Source organism: Cololabis saira, chromosome 13 (assembly GCF_033807715.1).
Source record: "Cololabis saira isolate AMF1-May2022 chromosome 13, fColSai1.1, whole genome shotgun sequence".
Lineage (NCBI taxonomy): Eukaryota > Metazoa > Chordata > Actinopteri > Beloniformes > Belonidae > Cololabis > Cololabis saira.
Window position 1 is genome coordinate 14,816,273 of NC_084599.1, and position 22,792 is coordinate 14,839,064.

At 41.1% G+C, this 22,792-nt stretch overlaps 2 protein-coding genes across 2 annotated transcripts; one reads left to right on the forward strand and one right to left on the reverse strand.

Moving 5' to 3' along the window:
- Positions 1 to 1,345: 1,345 nt before the first annotated feature.
- Positions 1,346 to 13,989, reverse strand: tubgcp5 (tubulin gamma complex component 5). The gene is made up of 23 exons (XM_061737872.1): positions 13,683 to 13,989; positions 13,550 to 13,603; positions 12,869 to 12,977; positions 12,662 to 12,758; positions 12,491 to 12,570; positions 12,236 to 12,371; positions 12,004 to 12,121; positions 11,460 to 11,549; positions 11,194 to 11,287; positions 10,856 to 11,108; positions 9,648 to 9,850; positions 8,292 to 8,407; positions 7,939 to 8,207; positions 7,648 to 7,846; positions 7,361 to 7,549; positions 7,091 to 7,273; positions 6,882 to 6,966; positions 5,522 to 5,642; positions 4,091 to 4,242; positions 3,319 to 3,444; positions 2,448 to 2,530; positions 1,921 to 2,021; positions 1,346 to 1,792 (listed from the first exon to the last, which is right to left on the reverse strand). Exons 1-23 carry the CDS (start codon positions 13,814 to 13,816, stop codon positions 1,746 to 1,748), a joined length of 3,039 nt encoding a protein of 1,012 aa, XP_061593856.1. The 5' UTR covers positions 13,817 to 13,989; the 3' UTR covers positions 1,346 to 1,745.
- Positions 13,990 to 15,653: 1,664 nt separating this feature from the next.
- Positions 15,654 to 21,996, forward strand: chst7 (carbohydrate (N-acetylglucosamine 6-O) sulfotransferase 7). The gene is made up of 3 exons (XM_061737875.1): positions 15,654 to 16,281; positions 17,382 to 18,173; positions 20,749 to 21,996. Exons 1-2 carry the CDS (start codon positions 15,766 to 15,768, stop codon positions 18,141 to 18,143), a joined length of 1,278 nt encoding a protein of 425 aa, XP_061593859.1. The 5' UTR covers positions 15,654 to 15,765; the 3' UTR covers positions 18,144 to 18,173; positions 20,749 to 21,996.
- Positions 21,997 to 22,792: the final 796 nt, after the last annotated feature.

The window sequence follows — 22,792 nt, forward strand, 5'->3', positions numbered from 1 at the left end:
CAAAGTTCTTTGTCGCTGTGAAAAATCACTAGAACCTGAACAAGGTTTAGACCGTTATTGAGGTCAAAAGCTTTCAGTTACTTAAGATCACACCAACCACTCTGCCATGCTTAGAGATCTTATGATTATCTTCAACTGGAAGAAAGCTGTCATGCTCTTTCAAGTTGCCCGCATTTTCAGTTTCAGTCTCATAAAGATTCAGTGAAATATTCCACAACGACAAGGTAAAATCAGGTTTTTGTGAAAGAAGTAAAGACCTAAACATCCCATTTACTTAAGGCTGGTTTCTTTAAAGTGCTTAAATCAGTTTTTGCAGCAAATTTAAATTTAAAATGATCCTAGAAACCGTACTTCCTGGTACAACACTTCAGATACATACATCACCCTGGACAGAATGGGCCAATGCAGAGTTTCAGAAGTCTCCAGAGATGATTTTTATACATATTCTCCTTCAATCTTGACCGGTTTCTCAATCCCTGATAGAGAAAAGTGTCTACACAGGACAAAGCCACCATCATAACGTTTGAATGTAGGTTTGTATATCTATACAAACCTACATTCAAACATTATGAGGTGTCTCCTGGTTTTCATCTGCATGTTGTTGGGAAGTGGGATCAATATTTGTTTCATTAATTTGGGGCGTCTCATTTTTCGTGGACAGTTATTCAGGTGCCTTTTAGCAAACGTCCAGCAGGGCCTCATGTCCCTCTTTGTGAGGAGTGGATTCTTGTCATTCTGTTAGGTTCTTCCTTCTCTGCAAAGGATCTCAGGACCTCTGGTGGACTCAAAGCTGTCAACAGGGATGTTTTATAAAAGGTTCCGGCTTCATCATTGTCCATTAAACGACATGATCAGATTTTCTCTGTGGACAACCACGGACCTGTTGATTTAGGTTAAAGCTGTCCGAGCCTGTGTGGCCCCCAAAGACCTGCAGGGGCTGCAGCTGTTCAACTGTGCATCATGGTTCAGTTCACATTGACTCCGATAAACACGGGTCCCACATGAGCCCAAATACAAGTGTCATAATCAAGTCATTTTAGAGGAAGGTGTGAGAGTATTTAAAAAAAATAATAAAACAATTCAAGAAAATAACAAAATACTTTTTCACTGTGTGGAGTAACAATCTGAATGATCTGGACTGAAAATCAGTTCAACAAAAGGCCTAATACCAGCAGAACCTTGTTGTAACTTAACTGCAAATATGTGGTTTTGTCCACACGATTTCTTCTATTTCACTTTATTTTTCCTAAATGAAAAAATGAGGTTAAAAAAATAGGATGCTGTCTGGAGTTGTATTCCTCACTACAACCTGATCATTGTTCATGTTACCGTCACATCCTTACTTCTAACTAGTCAATATAAGTTGATTTCATCAATAGCCTGATTTAACATTTATCATTGTGCAATACGCAGGTACACAGAATGATGATTGTTTAATCTCTGTAACTGTGCAATTTTATTGTGCTTTATATTCATACGCATAATATACAGTATATATACATATAGGAAAGACTGTATATATTTATAAAAATTACAAAAACATTTTCTTAAATACAGAAGCTGATTTATATTTATGAGGAGCATGTTTGACAATGGCCTCTCCAAGTCCAAGAGTCGCAGGAGACGCTGACCTCATAAGTTACGCAACGTCTGGGGTAATGAAAGCAGTCCAAGAAGAGACGAGACGGAGGATAAGACAATGATGCCATTTCCAAAGTGGATAAAGAGGAAGCACGAATGGACATTCAGCACTGCTCAAATCCTGCCATCAGGGAGAGGGCCAGAGACTCCACTGCACCGAGAGAAAAAGCAAAGCTGATTACTTCTTAGTACGAAAATGAGGTACTTGCATATATTGAACGTACACAAAAAAACTGAAAATAAGAGGTATTTATGAATTCAATGCGAGAATGTACTTACGGTGAGGAAATGAGCCTCGACACACTGCCTTATTGAGTATAGTCACCAAGAACATGTGACAGTTTTTGAAATCTGACTCCATTTTATCAATAGACTCAATCCTGAAAGAAGAGTTACAAACCATCATGTAAGGAAAGTCAAAGCAGCACAGACTTGAAAGATGTATGTTTTCTTCTTATTCTTTTCTTGAGGCATATATTTTTAACAGTTTTACCCCAAAAAATAGTATTGAATATTATAAGTTCTGCTCTTACAGTAAACGATCAAATTCTTTTTTTTTGACAAATGTGTCTCATTCTTACTATAAACACAGTAGATCTACTTTAAAATATAATATTTAGTGCGTTGTTCCGACAATCACCCTGATGAGTATATTAGAGGTAATGTCTGGTTTGGTGGTTTTCCCCAGAACTCTGACACACGGCAGGACCGGGGATCAAACCACCAACCTTTGTTTAGAGAATGACCTACTCTGCCTCTTAGCCACGGCCAAGCCCTAAGTGTCACTGTTGCTTTACAGCTCTTACTTCCAAGCTCCGGCCTGCCATCGGTCTGAGAAGATGAGGACCAGGTTGAGAACCTTCATTATCGCCTCCTTCACGAAACTGACCTGCAAAAATAAATAAATAAATTCAGCGGCCGGGTGCTTCAGTAAGAAAAAGAAATGCAGTGTGATCAGATGAACGGTCAAATTAAAATCGGCGGATCCGTAAGGTGGTAGGGTTAGAGTGGCTAGTTTCTCCGCTTGCCTTCGTCATTGTGACACAAACTTGCAGCTACAGCTAAAAGATGATGATACTAGATCTGGCAGACATTCGTAATTTTGTTTAAAGGAGAATATAAAAGCAACCGAAGGTTTTGGCAGCATTGCAATTTAGCTTTCTCCAACCGTTCCTTCAGTATTCCATTTCCACTCATGTTGTATTGCTCCCAGAGCTCCCATTTAATTAACTAATTAACTTTTTTATTTTGTTTTTAGGTTTATTTTAATGTTGTTTTTACTTTTTATTAGGTTAACTCCAGTGCTTTTTCCTCATGGGGATCTTCCACACCGGGGCCGCCAGCCGGCCCTGATCTGGGCAGTTACTCGTGGTGACGCCCTCATTGCTCCTGGTGTGGATGATTCCCCAAGATATCGTTCCTCACCTCAGCGTCAAGCCAGGTAATTATTTATGTTTTTATCTACTTATTTATTTATTATGTTAATTTATGATGTTTCTGATTATGTTTCAATACCCCGTTCACTTTACACAGCAATATGGAGCCAACGTGAATCAGAGGAAATAACAAACGCACAATGTGGATCACTGCAAAAATAAAAAAATCTTTCCACAACTGTACCGCTGAAGTACTAGACCTGTGCTCAGCTCTGCTACACTCAGTAAAGATGCAAGTTACCTTCTCTCTCAAAAGGCATCGGTCATGGATAGTCGCCAAATATCTGTAATGGATTTTAATCAGCTGGTCCAAATCCTTTGCTTCCTGGACCTGGTGCTGAAACTCCAGTCCAGTACTGTGCAGAATCTGCAGAGACAGGATGCAAACACATTTAACACAGCATATAAATGATTGCTTTTGTTATTCAAGGGAGCTAGGTAAGTTTGCTCATTTAAAAAAACACTTATTCAAAATGAACTTTGGCAGCAGACACCTGTTTCTAAAGACATCTGAAGCTCTATAGTTCAGTCAATGGGGAAGGGCTCGGAGGAGGATCGCTGCTCCTCCACATCAAGAGGAGCCAGTCGAGGTGGGTCGAGCATCTAGTGAAGAAGATCCCTCCCCAGGGAGGTGTTTTGGGCAGGAAAGACCCAGGACACACTGAAAAGATCATATTTTGCTGGCTTGGGAAGGCCTCAGTACACCCTCAGTGGAGCTGGAGGAGGTTACCGGGGAGAGGAAAGTCTGGGTATCATTTCTCAGACTGCCCCTGTCCCCCGACGTTGGATAAACCCAAGTTAATAAATCAATGGTGAAAAAGCCAAGCAGGACCATGCAGGTCAATGAGATCTTCTTGCAGGGTGCATCTTCAGCACCCAGCAATAAAACTATACTAAATAATTGGGATTTCTCCGTTCCAGTTCCAAATAAAACTCCTTAGGCCACCTGAATGAAACGGACTGATGCCCGTTCTTCGCAACGTTTTCTTCCTGCTGGAACATTGAACTCTTACCCTGGTCATGATGTAGTTGTGAAGACTGTTGACGAAGTGCATCAGTTTCACTCGCAGCAGACACATCCTGTGAATCTGCTGGTTTATTGACTCTTTCACCTTGACTTCATCCGTTGGAACCTCTTCTAGTTTCTTCGTGACGTCAGTAAAATCTGTAAAAAATAAACAAACGGATCAAATACAAACATATATGAGAGGAAGCACACACAGCATAGTGAGGACATTCATGCATGACGATGAACTGATTTGTTTTCAAATGCTTTTAATAAAAGGGGTTGTTTAACAACCCTATCAGCACCAACAAAATCAACTAACTAAGTTATTTTCTCATATAACTGATCATATTCGTTACAATGTCAGAAAAATACAAATGTGGTCAGCCTGTTTAGTTTAAGTAATGTTAAAGTTATTTGCTCATGTCAGGGACTAGCTACAGGGAGTGGCATGTGACTAGAAACCAGGTAGGAAGCAAGAGAGCTGAACAGAAGCGGTGGTTTTTTGTTTCATCCGAGTCCAGTAACATCTGTTTACATTTTATGTCTTTGATAGCATTGTGGGTATGTATCCATTTGTTTTGTTGTTATCTACAATTGCAGATCATTATTTTTGACATGCTTTGAAGTTTGATGCTAAAATTTACTGAATAATTACGACTCTGTTACTGGCCACTGCAAGTCCATGTGAGCGTCATAACAAGTAGGAAATCAGCAGAAATTGATTACATATTATTTCATAATGACGTTTGAAGTTAAAAAGGATAATAAATACATAAATCCTGTCACGGTAAAAACAGGTAAAAGAAAACAAGTGGATTAATTCATATTGAAGATTGAGTTGGTACATATTGTGGATTTTTGTATGTTAAAAGCAAGTTCAGTATGATTATATTTTTGCATTTCTGTCCTAGTTTTACCTTTTCTCGCAATGTCAATAACCTGTGGACAAAGAGTCAAATGTCTTCAGAATCTTGATGTCAGGAAGGAGTTTATCTGACTGTCTAATTATGCACAGCGCATGTAATGAAGGCAGCACACAGCCATATTCAAAAGTTGGTGCCCACCTTTTTAATTCAAACGTTTTACGGATCAGGACATAAAAGTGTTAAAGCCGTTGAATGATGGCGTCCATGTAGTTTTCACCTTAAGTGTCTGCATTTTTTCTTAGTTGTCTTCCTTAAATAATGACATGATGTAATATTTCACTTTCTCCAAATGAGGTTATATTTACATAACTGTAAGATTGAATAAAGATAAGATTTGTTTTCTTTTAATGTGTAAAACCCACAAAAAGAAATACTTGAACATTTTTGAACATGATTCCCGAACACATTTCTTGTTTGGCTCATCAGGAGTGCACGTCCAGAGCAGAAACACGAAATTCTGATGAAATAACAAATTACGTTATGTTTTCCAGTCATTTTCAAGCTCATACCGCTAAACCGAAGTGTGTCCAAACTGTATTTGGCCCATTTGATCTGCAGCAGGAGAAGAAACACTTGGTTGTAAATCTTCTGACATTCAGAGCTGATCACAATGTCGACAGGCCAGGGAACCTGAAGACGGAGAAGAGGGGAAAAACACATATAACTGTTTTGAATAGGAATAAACATGATTTTTTTTGGGTCACAATTTCAGAGCTTTTTACCTCCCCACATGAAAGAGACCAGAGACATCAAGCATGACTTGAACATTCATTTAAAAACTAATACATTTTAATTTCCTAAGACAAAAAAGTAACAAAATAACAGGTATAAATCTAAAAAAAAAAATCTGTATTTGTTACAAAATACAAGGGCTGGAAATAAATATCCACCAAATCCACCAAATTCCAAATAAAATAAGTAAAAATAATGTAACAGCTGAAACTCAACATGCACAGAAGCAACGTTTATGTATGATTTAATAAAGTTCATTTTATCCATGGCTTTACAATTTAACTTGCTGATTCTTTTCGTCGGACAACAATATTTAGGTCTTTTAAATACCTGACTTCCTCGGAGTGACTCTGATGAAGGTGGAAGTAATCGCCGAAACATGTCAGATATTTAAAAAACCTAAATATTCTTGTCTGACAAAAAGAATCAGCACGTTAAACGTTTATGTATGCCTCATGCATCAGCAACACGTCTAAAGTAAATCAATCTGCTCGTGGATCTGTATTATATGTGGATAACCAATCCACATATTGTCTAAATCAGTACAAATATTCTACTCAAATATCGGGACACTGCATCCTTAGTTTTAAAAGTATTAACAACAACAAAACAATAACAATTGTTTAATGTGTGTGTGTGTGTGTGTGTGTGTGTGTGTGTGTGTGTGTGTGTGTGTGTGTGTGTGTGTGTGTGTGTGTGTGTGTGTGTGTGTGTGTGTGTGTGTGTGTGTGTGTGTGTGTGTGACGTGAGGAAAGAAATGTGCAATAATGTGTAGGTTTTTCTGTGTGGGTCAGTGCAATAATGTGGACATTTGTGCAATATGTTTAGTCGGGCTTTGCAATAATGTGTAGGCTCTTTTGTGTAGGTCAGTGCAATAATGTGGACATCCGTGCAATAAGTTCAGTCGGACTCTGTGCAATAGGTTTCTTCTTCTATTGTGTAATGGGTTTTCTGGGAGTGGGAACTGATGTGGGTTAATTATAGTGTGGTTGATTCTATGTTTGGGCAAAGACTTCAGGGTTGTTTATATGTTTGTTGGAGTATGATTGTCCCCGTGCCTCGTGTCCAAGACAAATTTCTCCTAAGGGAGACAATAAAGATTCATCTTATCTTAACAAATAGCATCATATTGTTTACCTTGTAACTCAGGGTAAGGACCTCTAAATTGTTCACAGGTTGCTTTTTCCTCGAAGGGTCAATGGTCTCCAGAAACACTGACAACCTATAAAAAAGAATCCGAGAAAATATTCACACTTCATCAGATTTTCTTTTTAATAGCATTAAACTCAATTTGTTCAGTTTTCATTCCAAGTTAAATCTGATTTACTTCTCAAAACCTGCAGTACCTGCTACTGTCCTCTGGGCAGCGCTGTCCAACTGCCTCCTGCAGCTGCACGTTAAGAAAGGAGGGCTGCTGCCAGCTCTCCTTCTCCTGCACCTTGTCAAAAATGGCTGTGTAAAAGTCGTACATGGTGTCTCCAGCTTCCAGCAGGAAGTAGTTCCTCATCGCTTGCAGGTACTCCAACAGCCTGCGGACACGCAAGCGAGCTCAAATCTTTGCTTTCGTCTAAAAGAAAGAGCACCCATCGCTCATTAAACCCAAAAGTGGGGCTTACTTGTAGTCTTTTTTCAGGGTCTTCATCAGGTTCCCGCAGCACTCGATGTACCTCCTCTTGATGTGAGGATAGAGGCAGGAACGCAGCGTGAGCTCAAACGTCTGGCAGGTGACTGACTGAGATGAGCGGTCCACGATGAAGTCTCCTCCAGAGAAACGCTCGTGGAAGTCGCTCTGCTCCAAATACAGCCTGAAGGAGGAACCGACAGCAGATGTTCATGAGCTTCTGGAGCTTTCTGGAATTACCCATCCAACAGGAACAGACATACAACCCCTTCAACTTTTTACCTGGCAAAGTTGATGGCCAGCAGCGGATCATGGACATCGTCCATCTCCAGGTGCTGCGCCATGATGGACTGCATCTTCACCAGACTCCTCTTAGTGGCCTGCTGTTCCGTCACTGCGTCCACCGGGGACCCCTCTTGGCTGCAGAGGCGTGACTGCACCGACTCCAGAAACAAGGTGTATAAGCTCTTTCTCTCTGCATCTGTAAAGCAATATTGTACCATTGTTCAAAAACATACATATGTAATTAAAAGTACACAAATGCAGGTGAGTACAGGCGTGGGGAGCTCCGACCTCTGGAGGATTCCTCCGACTCCTCAGTCTCTTTACAGTGCAGATTTTTCAGCAACTGCATGGACTTCCCAGCCATGATGATCTGCTTGAGGACGGGTTTAAGGAAGGACACCATGGTCAGCTGCCTGTTGCTGGCGCCCTGATCCCCTCCAGAGCTTCCGCTGGCTGCGTCATTCAGCTTGTCCTCATTTTCAACCGTTTCTGAAACACTGTACAATGTGTAGGTGGCGTACCAGAAGTCCCTGTGGTTTACTGGAACATCCTTGTTTCTAACAGCGAGGGAGAAAAAGAAAAATGAGGAAAACTGAAGTGAAAAATGCTACGGCGCTTGTCAAACAATCCCTCCCACATACCTCTGAATGATGAACTCTTTGGCGGGGTCAAACAAGTGGCCATGAACAATCCATTCATCCACAATCTCCAAGTAAGGTCTGACCGTCTCTGTCCACAGAGAAAACAGCAGCGCCACCTGGCAATGAAAGGATCATCACATGTTCATTCAAAAAAAGACATGAAAGACAGTATCATGAAGAAAAAACATTATAAAAACCTTCACTGTGAACTTTTTTTTTAAAAAGAGATCTAGATTAACAATGCAATGTAAAATAATAACAATAATATTTAAAAGAGTCACAAACAATGTATTGACAGTTTGAAAGGCCCAATTCCAAGAGTTTCAAATTTGATGAAGGAAACCACTAACTGCATCGAACACAGTTTGTTGGACTGCATTTAGCTTTGATTACGGCGCGCATTCACTGTGGGATCGTTCCGATAAGCTTCTGCAGTGTCACAATCACTTCAGAGTTGCATTAATCTTTGATGATGGGAGAGTCGGACCACTGGGCAAAGCCTTCTCCAGCACACCACAAAGGTTCTCAATGGGGTTAAAGTCTGGACTCTGGTGTGAAAAGGATGTCTTTTGCTCCTTCAACCACTCTTTCACCATATAAGCCCAATGAATCCTCTTGGAATATGCCAGTACCATCAAGGAAGAAAAGAACACATTGATGGAATAACCTGGTCTTCAGTATCGGGTGGTCAGCTGACTACCCGATTGATACATGTCAATATTTTGACCCGCCTGAAACAGATTAACAAAAACGGATCTACGCTGCAAGAACAGGATGTGTCTTATGATACGGTTGTTTAAGAAATTTAATTCAACTCAAAATACTTAATAAATGCCTGAAGGGGAAATTGATTAACAATGAGAAGCCACATGTTGCATCAATTAGGGTTACTTAACCCAGATAGGCATTTTCTGTTGAAGAGCTTGAACATTCTTTGTTCCCATTAGGAGCCTCGCTGCAGTGTTTTGTACAATCTGCAGAGGATTTAGGGCTTTTTTGTTAAGACTAGTTAAAATTGCATTCCAGTAATCCTGAGGAAAACACATAACCATCTTGTATTTATACCTAAGCAACACCCTTCCTAGTTTTAAATGTTCCTTACTAGGTGAAAAATGCACAGAAAAAGGCTCAGACCAACAATTTGAATGACTGTCAAAGGACACAGACAGGTCAAAAACAACACCTACATTTCCCAGGATTGACTTGACACAAGAGTCTAAAAAGCCAATTTGCCGCTAATCTGTAGTCTCATTATTCGGATACTGATCAGACACTCCGTCTCATCCCACTTTCATTGAAGGTAATTATCCGTCAACCATTTCAAATCACGCACAGTTGACTGTGTGAAGCACTCACTGCTTGTTCTGAGGCTTCGCCGACACTGTCGTACTCGATGATTGCCTTGTAGAGAGTGTTGAGCAAGTGAGAGGCGCGCACGACATTCGGGGTGGCAGGCGGGACTTCAGCGACCCCCGTGCAGAAAACTTTATGCAGTACTTTGATCTGAGCCAAGTGAGGGCTCAGTCGCTCCAGAACTCCAGAAAGGGTCAGCGTCTCATCTGCAAAAGGACACAAGCTGTCAAACACTGACTCAAACAATAAAACAGAACCTCAGTGATCAGTTTTAAGCAAAAACAAATAGATTATATCAGGAGGTTTCCCATTTTGACTATTTGCACTGCAAAGATGCAGACGGCACAATGACCCAAGAGTTAATGTATGGACATTGACAATATCTATGGATATATACATATATATTTATTAGAAGAGACAAGGCTATCCGAGGTATGCAAAGTTCGTTTCAGGCCATATCAAACTACCGGGAGGTATCACAAGATAAAAGTGCAAAAACAAGTCTCACAAAATAACTTCAGCGTATTAAATTAAAAAAAAGAAAAGGGAAATTCCAGTTGAACAGGTTGGGAGCACAAAAGGCTTTTATTCTGAACAAACGGCACTTTGTTCATTAAAGAGCGAATTACGTCATATTAGAGGAATGTTTCTTCATGTATTGTTTCTCTGGAAAACTTTTCACTTCCGCATTAGAACGATGGTAAGATGACCGAAAGTTGACCTTTGTGATTTCCATTAGAAAACATATAAATACAAAATGAGCCAGTACATCAGCACGTCTGTCTAATGCAAAGAAGAGGATACAAACAAAGAGCGTCAGCTTTGACGCCAAATCAAAGCAGCATTGTATAAAAAGCCAGTAAGATTCTAATTTTATCTTGTTTGGTGATCGTGACCAACATATGCAACACTGATGACCATTGATTCATTTCAAAGTATTGTTATTCAATAAGGAGAAACAATCTAATTAAAACACATTTTACTCAATAAAATGTTCTGAATAAAATAGCTAGAGCTTCATGAATAAATTGGTGATTGAGATTTATTAATATAACTTTGTTGTGGCTGAAAAACCACCTCGAGAAAGCGTAAAAATCTTTTTGAAATATCTTTTTTGAATTAGAGCCGTTTCCATTACAGGGTTTCTTTGGTGATATTTGGGTTTTGTTTAAATCTAGGGATAATGGAAAAGGAATCTAATGATCACTTGCCATTGCATATGAGTTCCCTCTCAATCGTGGTCAGCTCCTCCTTGAAGCTGGTAAAGTACTTGTTGAGCGCCCACACAAACGCCTGGTAGGTCCTGAAAGGAGGCTCCGAGCCCTTCCTGGCGCTGTAGGAAGAACCGCAGCCCGGCGGACACGGCTCCGAGCTGTAGCCCGTCACCTCATCGATGAACTTCTGAAGCCTGAACACTGCTTGGCCGTAGACGGCGATATGCTCCAGCACAGAGTGAAGGCAGTTCTGCAGCACAAGACGAGAAAAAAAGCTTAATTCTTCACTTCAGCTGCACTAAAAGACATCCAAAGCTCATGAAGGCCTAACTTACACCGGTAAGATGAGTTATCACCACATTATTTCTAACCGACAGCTTCCCATCATGATGCTGGAATATGAAGTGCTTCTTAACACCAGAGAGGAGCCTGCAACACAACATTTGCACAAGGCAACCTCATCATTAGCTCTTAAACCAAGAATCTACTTGTCAGGCGATTCAACAAATAAATAAATAAATAAAACTTGTCAGGAGAAAGCAAATGGGTTTCTTTACACATCTGTGTTAAGAGTACAGCCTCCACCATCATTATGTCTTACCACAATGTCTCCCGTATTACTTGGGTCTCTGTGACAAAGGCCTTTTCTTCTGGCAGATACAGCGGATCAGTGTTATACAAGTGCTGATCCCTGAGAAGACACACAGCACAAACCCCTGAGCAGTTCAAATCATCCGAGGTCGTAAATATTCCACAATTAGCTTATGTCAGTTTAGATAAACACTTATGTTTGCCAAGTGTAGAGTTTTAAATATGCACCGGCGGGCTTTTAGATTCACCTGCTCGTCTCAAAAGCCCTTACTTTTTTATCTTTGCTTTGTGTCGTTAGTGTTTTTTAGAGTTAAGTGAATACTATTCCAAGTGTTGTTTTTTTTTTACACAGTCAATATTAAATTTACTATTTGTCACCTCATACAATAACATTTATTTCATGATTATCAGAACTTTTCCCCCATTTTTCCTCAAGTTGACTCACACAGGTGTATATATTATATGAAAGTGGTAGTATTATATAATTTCCCTTCAGATATTAATTAAATATGATGGAATTGAATTATACTATGTTGTATTTAGTGAAGTCTTACCAAATATTGAGCAAGTTGGAGTGTAAATGCAAGCTGTGAGGAAAGCGAGGAGCATGAGCCACCCAGTATGGCGTCACCACATGCTGTTCAAGCCACGTCCGCGCATCTGGTTCACCCACTAGAGACAGGTGCAGGAAATGGATTTAAGGCACAACAATAAATCCCTGTTTTTCATCCTGTCTGACTCTTCCAAGATGGTAAGAGCATATTTTTCCATGCGGTTGCTTAACACCTGTCCATGTGAGTGGAACTGTCTTGTTGGTGTTGTCCTGATCCTCCTGAGGCGTTCTGTCCAACTGGATCCCAGAGTCCTCTCTGCTCATCGGCTGCTGACTGTCGTCATCCTGACTCTCATCCTCAGACCACTCCTACAAAAGTAGTCGGACAAAGTCAGAATTACAGATCTGGAACGGCTTTTGCATCTCTTGAGTTTCACATATGGGTAATGTAGTTTTTTGAAAGGTGCATTTGTTATGAATTTACTTACAGGGGTGTCGGGATATGGTTCATTGTCTATGTCCTCATCCTCCAACAAATATTTAGCCCAGTCAAAGTTGTCCTCCGGTTCTTCACAGACAAAAGTTGAAGAGGAAAAGAGTGCATGTGAGAGATTTAAAATAATAACACGGCACATATCATGAGGGAAATGTCATCTCACCAGCCTCCTTCAGCCGGGGTCTCTCAACAAAGTTTGTATTTGAGGGGGATCCCGATAACAAAAGCAGCAGAGACAGCATGCTGTAGTGTACATCTGTCTGCGAAGAGAAACAACAACAAAACAAGTTGCATGTCATTTATTATAAAGTTATTACATGTTTTATCAAGCTGTTTCAGTTTTAGCATTACAAAAACAAATATTGTGCACCTTTACTCCCTCTGTGTTAGGTAGTGGTGAGTTCAGGAACTCTTCTGTCAGTCTCATCCAGCTTCCTGCTTTACTAAGGTCCGAGTGGACCATCAGCTTTTCATAAATTCTGGGAAACATGGCAAATTATGAATGAATGTGTGTCTAAAAATCCTCAAGGATTAATTTCACATTGAAAATAAAACTTAATCAGGTGAAAGATTGTTTTGTAAATATTAAAAGGCGGCACAAACACAGAACCAGCAGGCCATTTTCTCACCATCAAGGTGGTTATGTAGCAGGCAAATTATCCATATCCTCATAATTATTATTATTATCATCCAATTTTAAACTGAAGATGTGGTTACTTCCACCTGAACGGAAGATTTTGATTTAGATCTTTATAACTAGGAACAAAAAGTGATTTTGTACTGGTGTTGAGTGTCTTAGTCTTTTCTTTAGAGGGGCGTAACAATCAAAGATGTCAGGCTTTATTTTTGATAAATAAATATTCTCTCAACGTCTTGCACTGACTGAAAATGTGTCATTGTGGTAGTTTATGGATCTACTGAAGAATCCACAGCTGCTGCTGTATTAAATATGAATATTAACACCAATACGTTTCCAAACTGTTAAAATCAACCAGAAACGCCCTGAAACATGAAACTAATGTGAGACCAACACCCATCAAACATTACTCACCCACTTATACTGCGTTGAACCTTATGACTGTCAACATCCAGGTAACGGTGAAACCTGTCAAAGGGACATGTGTTAGTTTGTGGCTGAATGATGATGTACAAGATATCTCTCGTCCTGTCAATGGATAACTCACTTGAAATTTGACGACGCAAATTTCATCCCGAGCTGGAAATTCTGCTCCTCTTCATCATCGATCCCGCTGATGCATCTGATCAGCTTCTTGGTTTCTCTCTCCGTCTCCTTCTCGAAGGCGGTCCAGTGAGCCATGCTGCACCTCAGTCCTGGGCTGCTGATTCAGCCAGCGGAAAGGCCGACAAAACAAGATACTTTTATTGTTTGTGGCTTGTTTTATTTTACAAAGAAAGCCATGTATTACAAAGTAGGGATGGTTTCTGTTGCCCAGTGATTCCCGGCGTGCAGCGCGACGTTTGCGTTCAACAACAAACGAGGAGCCAGTGCGCATGCGTAACTATTTAAAAACTCCTGACTCGCTTACAAAGATAAATATACCACGTGAGTAACGCAGACTTATATTTTGGTGGTATATTAGTGTTTTATTTCTTTATTCGGTTATTTATTAATGAACCCTCCCTTTACAATATTGTATTTGTGTATCACACTCTTCTTCTGTTGGTGGTCGTTAAAGCCGCCGGGAGGCAACAGCGCCCCCTACAGCTGCGGGAAGCGAAGGTCAAATAATTCACTATCACAACTTTCCTCCTCCTCCGCTTCACACTGCGCTTTTATGTGTTTGCTTCACAGTGGAAATTTGATATTTGACATGGTCTATTGCACAAACGCGTTATAACATCCATTTGATTAACTTTCTTTGAAGACTTATAAATATACCTGTCAAGTTTTGGATTTAAAAATACGGGAAATTTTCCGCCGCTGTCCCGCCAGTTCAACCTAGGTCCAGTATTTTACATTTTAAGACAGATTTAGGAGAAATCTAAAATAGCTACCTGTCAACCACTTACAAACTACAACTATGAGCTCAGAACCTGATATAGGGACATTTGTTGACACTGAAATGCCGTGGACATTCCTATGTATTCCTAAATGAAAACACAAGTGAATTAAAGCACATTTATTTATTTTAAATATTTTCAGTTTATATACGCATTGATTGTCTTCAAGTGAAACATTTACATTTTATTTCCATTCGTCATTTTCAATCATGTGGATCTCTGGCATTCACTGACTGATGACACAGACGTCTGTTTCTGTGCCTCGTCCTGCTCATCTTTAGGAAAGTATATTCGGTTTCCCATTTTTGGAGATATTTACACGAAGTCTTCGCTTTTTTGGGCAGAATTGCCTTCTCTCTCGTTACATCCATCCATCTCTCTGATTTGTTTTTTCGAGTTTGCGCCTGTTGTCGCCACTAACCTCGCGAGAACTGCCACCCAAGGAACAGCAAGTTGTAGTTCTCGCGAGACTAGTGGCAATTCAATTTGCAGTTTATAAATTATTATATTATAAAACGGGAAATTAACGGGAAAATACTAACACGGGAGGACAGCTGGAAAGAGGGGTAAAATACGGTATTTTCCCCGCCAAAACGGGAGATTTGACAGGTATGTTTATGCCGCGTTCCATTTGTCCTCGGAAGTGGGGATTTCCCAGTTCCCAGTCGGAATTTTCAACTGGAACGCCCCTCGAAGTGGGAGTTCCCACTGGGAAAGTGGGAGAGTCTTCACCACCCCCGAGTTCACATTCCAAGATGGCTGCCCCGGTTGTAAACAGTAGAAGAGAGCTCTGTAAAAATTCGTAGCACTTCATTCTAGTTTTGGTCACACTAAATCAGTCGTATACGAGTATTGTTCAGCATATATATGCTGCTATAGTGTACTTCACATTTTTCATGTGGTATATGAGAACTACAAACTTGTTTTCCGACTTTGTAACTGGAACGCTGATAACTCGGCTGTGACGTCATTCCCAGGTCCGAGTTCCGACTTCCGAGATAAATGGAACGCAGCATTAGACAACACGAGCGTCATGAGTGGGCGTGGCTAACCGCGCACACACACAAACACACACACACACACACACACACACACACACACACGCACACACACACGCATATATATATAAATGTGCACTCACACGAGCAGTCACACGCGTAACTATAGTATTGCCGCGGAGGTTCGCTGATACATCCCCGGCTGTCAAGAGAGCAGAGTTATCCAGCCCCCTCGCGGCGAGAGGAAATGAAGAGGAGGCTGCACAAGAAATACTTGGTTCTGATACTGGCATATTCGGGTTTACTTCTGCTGATCCCATACGTGTTGGATTACCGGGATAAGTCCGCGGAGCAGGCGAGGCTGCCGCAGCAACAGCCCAGGTGCCCAGACCTGGAGAACACGGTGGCGCTCCTGTGGGACAATAATGGCTACAATAATAATAATAAAGGCAACGGCAGCGATGCCACGGAGTTCCCGGCGAACCGGAGCCTGTCTCGGATACACATCTACCTGCACGCCACCTGGAGGACCGGCTCGTCCTTCCTGGGGGAGCTGTTCAACCAGCACCCCAATGTGTTCTACCTGTACGAGCCCATGTGGCACATCTGGCAGGCGCTGTACCCCGGGGACGCGGCCAGCCTGCAGGGCGCCGTGCGCGACATGATGAACGCGCTGTACCGCTGCGACTTCTCCGTGCTCAAGCTGTACGCGGGCACGCAAAACATCACCACCTCCTTCATATTCGGCTGGAAAACCAACAAGGTTTATCTGTTTATTTGTTTATTTAAAAAGGATCCCCATTAGTCTAGACTAATTAGACTATTCTTCCTTGGGGTCCACACATAGACATACAAAAAATGACAATAATCCAACTCAAAAAGGGTGAAAAACATTCACTAGAATTCCTGAAATAATACATTGAAACAAAAATAAAAGATTAAGTTACCCACCATCCACATCTTAAGTAACAATATTTGCTATCACCAGATGTGACAATTTTGAGCAAAATAGTTTGCAACGACTTTATAATTTATACCCATATCTCTATTTATAGTAATAGTATAAATATACTACATATCATAATATACTCATACATTATAATATACTCATACTTCTATACTCTATATACATTCATAGCCTACAGTGATTTAAAATATACTTACTATTAAATGTATATACAATTTGCACAATAATCACAATGTAACCGCGGTTGAATTGGTTTGATATTGGATATTGGATATTATGAATTCAACACCCATAAAACTTGTGATACATACCACTGATTTTGGTCAAACCACTTGTGATGTGTTCATGGTCATCTAGACTATATATCACAAGAGAGTAATTATTAAAAAATCATATGGGCTGATTTAAAAATCATATATGGGCTGATTTAATGTGGTTTAATGAATTCAACACCCATAAAACTTGTGATACATACCACTGATTTTGGTCATATTGCTTGTGATGTGTTCATGGTCGACTATATATCACAAGAGAGTAATTATTATAATATCATATTATGGGCTGATTTAATGAGGTTTAATGAAAACAATCGGTGTTATTTATCACAAGTTTTATGGGTGTTGAATTCATTAAACCACATTAAATCAGCCCATATATATGATTTTTTAATAATTACTGTTTTGTGATATATAGTCTAGATGACCATGAACACATCACAAGTGGTTTGACCAAAATCAGTGGTATCACAAGTTTTATGGGTGTTGAATTCATAATATCCAATATCCAATATCAAACCAATTCAACCGCGGTCACAATACATACCTAGGACCGATCATGACTTCCCTTCTGAACCACAGCCTGCTTCAGTCTCCTTTTAAAAATCTTGTTTATTGCAGGTGATCTGCTCGGAGCCGCTGTGCGACGCGCACCGGCGCGGCGAGGTGGGGCTGGTGCGGGAGGACCGGTGCGCAAAGTGCCAGAAGAGAGACCTGCGGGAGCTGGAGAGGGAGTGCAAGAAGTACCCGGTGATGGTGATCAAGGGAGTGCGGGTGTTGGACCTGAGCACGCTGGTGCCGCTGATGAGAGACCCTGCCATCAACCTGCAGATCATCCAGCTGTTCAGGGACCCGCGGGCCGTGCACAACTCTCGCCTGAAGTCCAAGCAGGCGCTGGTGAAGGAGAGCATCCAGGTGCTGCGGAGCAAGAAGCAGTCCGACAAGTACAAGCGGCTGCTGGTGCCCAACAACAGGATGAACCGCGCCGAGAGCTACGTGGCCAGCGCCATGGAGCCCATCTGCGACAACTGGCTGGCGGACATGATGCTGGTGGTGAACTCGCCCCCCTGGATGAGGAGGAACTACCTGCGTCTGCGCTACGAGGACCTGGTCCTGCATCCTCTGCAGGAGTTGCAGAGGCTCTTCCACTTCTCCAACCTCTCCACTTCCCCCGACCTGGAGAGGTTTGCGGTGAACATGACGCAGGGCCAGGGGTATTCATCGGAGAAGCCTTTTCGGATATCATCCAGGGACGCCAAGGAGGCGATCTATGCGTGGAGGGAGCGGCTGAACGTGGAGCAGATCAAGCAGGTGGAGGCCTACTGCAGTGAGGTGATGAGACACCTGGGTTATGACAAACACAACCTGGACAAGCCCACATGAGGACCAGCAGCAAGGGAGCAGTGGGCCAAGGTACTGGGAGATTATTGAACACTAAAATATACGTTTGAGTTGGTTTTGAATGGTTGAGCATAATGGAGGTGTTTTGGGTGTAGGCTATTTTAACTCCCTTTTGTGTTTGAACTAATCAACACAGGAAGTCTGCTGCGGTTCCATTGCCTCTGATCTCCCAACCTACTGGTAAAGCCAGTATGGCTTGATCATGCCACACAGTCTGCAGCGGGGTTGCATTTCAAGGTCCTCATACATCCAAACTAGGCTTTTGCTTATTGTTACTCACACTGAGTGTGTGGATCTCACTCTTACAGTTATCTGCAGGTATTTGCAGAGTTTAGTCTACATGGTTTTCACCTGCTGCAGAGGGGAAAGTTTCATGTTTAATGTAACTTAGCAAATTTGACATCTTTACTTTTAATATACAGTTTTTGCTTGGCAGGATATATTTATGTATATATTTATTTTTATTTTTTTCATTAAATCATCCTGTTAAGTACTTTTACTTTTTATAACCACAATCCCACCTCATATCATCTGCTGTCAGCTAGAAATTAGTTTACTCATGTTGCTTTCATGCCCCTTTCTTCCTTTTTTTTGTTATTTTTTGAGAGTAAAAAGAGGGGGGGGTCAAAAATTCATTTCACTGTGCCCTTGTTTATTGAATAAAATAGGAAAAAAAACAATCTGAAAGGGGGGAAAAATATGTGTGAGCCAATCTAAGTACACTCCATGCAGCCAGATGCTACTAATTATCAGTTTTTGATGAATTTCCCATCAGCAGGCATGCAGACCCCCTATTAAAGCAAACATACATTGGTGTGGAGCACTCAGGTGTGTATCAACACAGTGCCAAAAGAGAACAATATCAACAGAAGCCTCAGAAACTAATTTATTTCTAAGCATTAATCTGGAAAGGGTTAAAAGACTGTTCACAGGAAAGATTTACCAACCGTTGCAAATTTTACAGCCAGCGGACATTCCAGTAATTCTACCCCAAAAACAGTACGTGCAATAACCCAAGAGCTACATCTCAGACTCCGCAGGCTTAGCATCTTAAACATCAAAGTCCATGACAGCGCAATTAGAAGAAGACTGAACCAGTACGACTTGTATGTAGGGGTTGCGAGGAGAAAGCCTGTTCTGTCTAAAAAGAAATGGGGTACGCAAAACTGCATCTGAAGAAACCACAAGACCCCTGAAACAGTTTCTGGTGGACAGATTAGATCAAAGTGGATTTATGTTTCTTTAATGTCAAATGTCATGTTTGATGAAAACCATATGCAGCAATTCAGCGTAAACACCTGACACTCACTGTCAAGCATGGCAGCGGAGGAGTGATTTGGGGTTGTTCTTTTTAACCACAGCACCTGTGTACCTTGTGGTCATTGAGTGGACCATGAACTCCTCCGTATTGCAGAATATTCTACAGAATGTGCGGCCGTCTAACCAACAACTAAAGCTGGGTCAAACCTGGGTCATGTAACTGTACCGTGTCTCACAGCACACCAGCAAATCTGCAACAAGATGGGTGAAAAATAACGGGACCAAAGTTTTGGTATGACTGAGTGGAAGTCTAGACCTCAGCCCAACTGAAATGCTGTGGTTGTGCCTTACGAGGGCCATGGATAAGCAATTGCCTAACCTCGGTGAACTTGAGAAATGTTGTTTAAAAAAATAAGTCTCAATAACAGGGGAGACAGATAGCCATTCAGGAAATGCCTGCTTCAAGTTACAGCTGCTAAAAGTAAATGCAGCCTGTTGAGGCATTGGGGTACACAGTGAACCCCAGATGTTTAGTTTTTTTTTGTTTTTGAGCCCTGTGCAAAAAGTGTATATATTGTTGTTAGTCCGAGATTGTATTTCTGTAATACTGACAATCACTACAATCATATGATTTTTATGTTTTTTGCACACACAAAAAGAACAAATTCAACAGATTAAAGAAAATGTACGAATGTATAACTCAAAAAATCTTACTGTTTTGGCCAGACATTTTTTGTTTTCTCACAGTGGTGATGAATTACACATTACATGCTGATGGAGCGGCCTACCACCCTCTTCAAATGCATTGTAATTTGAACACAAATGATACCAGTGTGACTGCTTTTATTGGAATTGGAGTGAGACAATCAGAAATATCTCTGTCCCCTTTAGTGACCAAGTTGCTCTGCTGTCACAGAGGCCTCCTTGTTGTGTCCCTGGTCTTGCTGGTTTCTCTCTTGGATAGCTGGGGGCTGGCAGCGCGTCACTGGGCCGCAGACTGTGCCGTCAAGAAGGGAGTCATTGTACACGGCTGCCTGTGATGGGGTAAAGCTCCCTTGGTTGGCACCAGCTTGTCACGGCCAGCTCTCAAAAGCAAAGCCCTCTACAGCTGGCCCGCCTGCAGGCTGTCGGCATGAATACCTGGGTTGAGGCCCCCACTGCTTCCACCCTGCGGTGGAAGCAGTGGGGGGAAGATTATTGGTCCAACTATATAGCTATTACTCTCATATTATTGCATCCGTTTCAGTTTGCAGCCTTGTCATAACTTAAGGATATTACTTTAATCCACATCTGTCTCTTTTCTTCTTCTCATTTATCCTCTTTCCAGGGTCCTGGTATTCATGTCTGAGGCCCAACGGTGGAATAACAAAACAAGCTGCAGGAATGCGGTCCACTAGGAGGTCTCAAGCATATCTCTCGGGTTGTTTTCCTTCGCCCGAGCCGGGTCGATGAACTGGAGAAAATTTCAGTGGAAAGAGAGACCAAGCACAGAGAGATGAATTTGAAACGAGGAGAAGAGAGCTTATTCTTTTACAGCGCAGCGTGTTTGACAGCAGAAGGGTCTGTGCAGATGAAGAAAATGTGGGGAGGGGGATAAAACAAGAGGCCGATTTGTGCTCGTGTTCCTCTGGGCCAACTTTTGTCCTCTCAGTAGCACTAATTCCTCCTCAAAGCCTCTGCAAGTAAAAGCCCGAGGTCCTTCTCGGGACATGAATCCAGGGTGGAAGCATCAGGTTTTCCTCTGACCTGTGTGACTTATCCATCCAGCTAATGACTTAGCATTCCTCATAGTAAACAACAGTAGGATCACTAACAATGCTAACGCAGCTCTGAAAGAGACTCCAGTATTTTGTGGAAAAGGGGGCCCGCCTGAACTGAGGAAGCATTGTTCCACCCCCAGTCCTTCAGAAATCTACACAGCTGCAGCACCGTACTGACAAAATCACTCACACGGGTGTGAAATGTTTTAATATCTACAGACTTCTTGGACATCTGCCTCTGTTCTCTACCAAAATACCTCCCAGCAAACCTTCACAAAACACAAAAAATGGTACTGAATCATGCAATTCTCTGTTTTTTGCTCTGTAATCGTGGTCTGAAAACACTTTGAAATGCACTTCTGGATGAGGATGTGTTGTGGAGGCGTCATGTTTACCCGAATTCACTTATTCAGATTATGAAGTTTTTTCTGGGTATAGTAACCATGTCAGTTCTCAAGTTCTCATGTCTAAAATAAATAAATTACTTTTGGACTATTTAAACTGACTTTAAACTCAAAGGAAATGTGTGTGATTGCTACCTGTATTAATGAAGGTTTATATGATTTACTTTATAAGTACATTGTAATGCATTGATTGTATAGATCTAATTGGAGTGAATGTGAGCTATAAGTCACCGAACGGGCCTCCATTCTTCATACCATGCAAGTTATTATTCAGAACTGAACAGCTCATCACCGCTACTTTATAGTGATGTGCCAAAGTTAGTACTCCATCTATATATTTTTTTTTAAGAAATAAAAAATAAACAATTTAAAAAAATCATGTGATAATAGTGGGTCCTTTTTATTAAGAAAATACAACTTCCAATGAATATCTAATTTTTTTCAGCATGGCATTATATATTTGAAGCAAAAAAATAATCCGAAAAGAAAATCATATAGGTAACAGTAAATACTTTTATAATCCAATAGCTTGTACATCGCCCTTTAGCAGCAATAACCTTAAACTAGTCACTTCTATATGACCTTTTCAGTCTAACACATTCTTTTTTTAAAAAAGGGTCTTTTTTGAAGTTAGAGGTTTATGCAGAAGAGGCTGTCACGCTCTCAACAAGCCATTCTTGTTCAGCCTCCCTCTCACCGTCTTGTCGTGGACTTTAATGTTTAACATGCTCAGTGAGGCATGCAAGGTCTGGCATGTAGCTCCTTAGATATTTTATTTTCTCAGAACATTGCACGGTCTGACCTTAAGGTCAATTCTGCTTGGATGTACATACTTTCCTAACAGTTTTCTAAATGTTTGGGAATAGTTTTATGACCCTTTCCAGGTTAATGTGCAGCAACATTTACTTCTTTGAACAGCCCTGCTTATGTCTTTCCCCCTTGGCACTGTGTAAACATGCTTGAATGCTCCAGAAAAGCAAAACATTTACTTTCACGGAGCTCTGCACACTTGTTGATGATCAGTTCATCAAGGGCTAGTAATTAGCAGCACCTTGCTGGAAGTTCTATAGAAGCAGCAAGGGGGTACTTAGTATTGACTACATTTGTTATTATATTACTTTTGGTTTAATTTTTTGTTAAATAAATAATGACATTGTTTTTAAGAAAATGTAATATTATTTTGAGGATTTAATTGCCCATTTCTAAG

Bases quoted from the DNA above. Each gene is read 5' to 3' on its own strand.
- tubgcp5 (XM_061737872.1), bottom strand. From the start codon at position 13,816: ATGGCTCACTGGACCGCCTTCGAGAAGGAGACGGAGAGAGAAACCAAG. The intron at 11,288-11,459 runs GTAAGACATAAT...GTTGTGTTGCAG, and splicing joins GTAATACGGGAGACATTGTG to GCTCCTCTCTGGTGTTAAGA. The intron at 1,793-1,920 runs GTAAGTACATTC...CTCTCGGTGCAG, and splicing joins TCGAGGCTCATTTCCTCACC to TGGAGTCTCTGGCCCTCTCC.
- chst7 (XM_061737875.1), top strand. From the start codon at position 15,766: ATGAAGAGGAGGCTGCACAAGAAATACTTGGTTCTGATACTGGCATAT. The intron at 16,282-17,381 runs GTTTATCTGTTT...TGTTTATTGCAG, and splicing joins TCGGCTGGAAAACCAACAAG to GTGATCTGCTCGGAGCCGCT.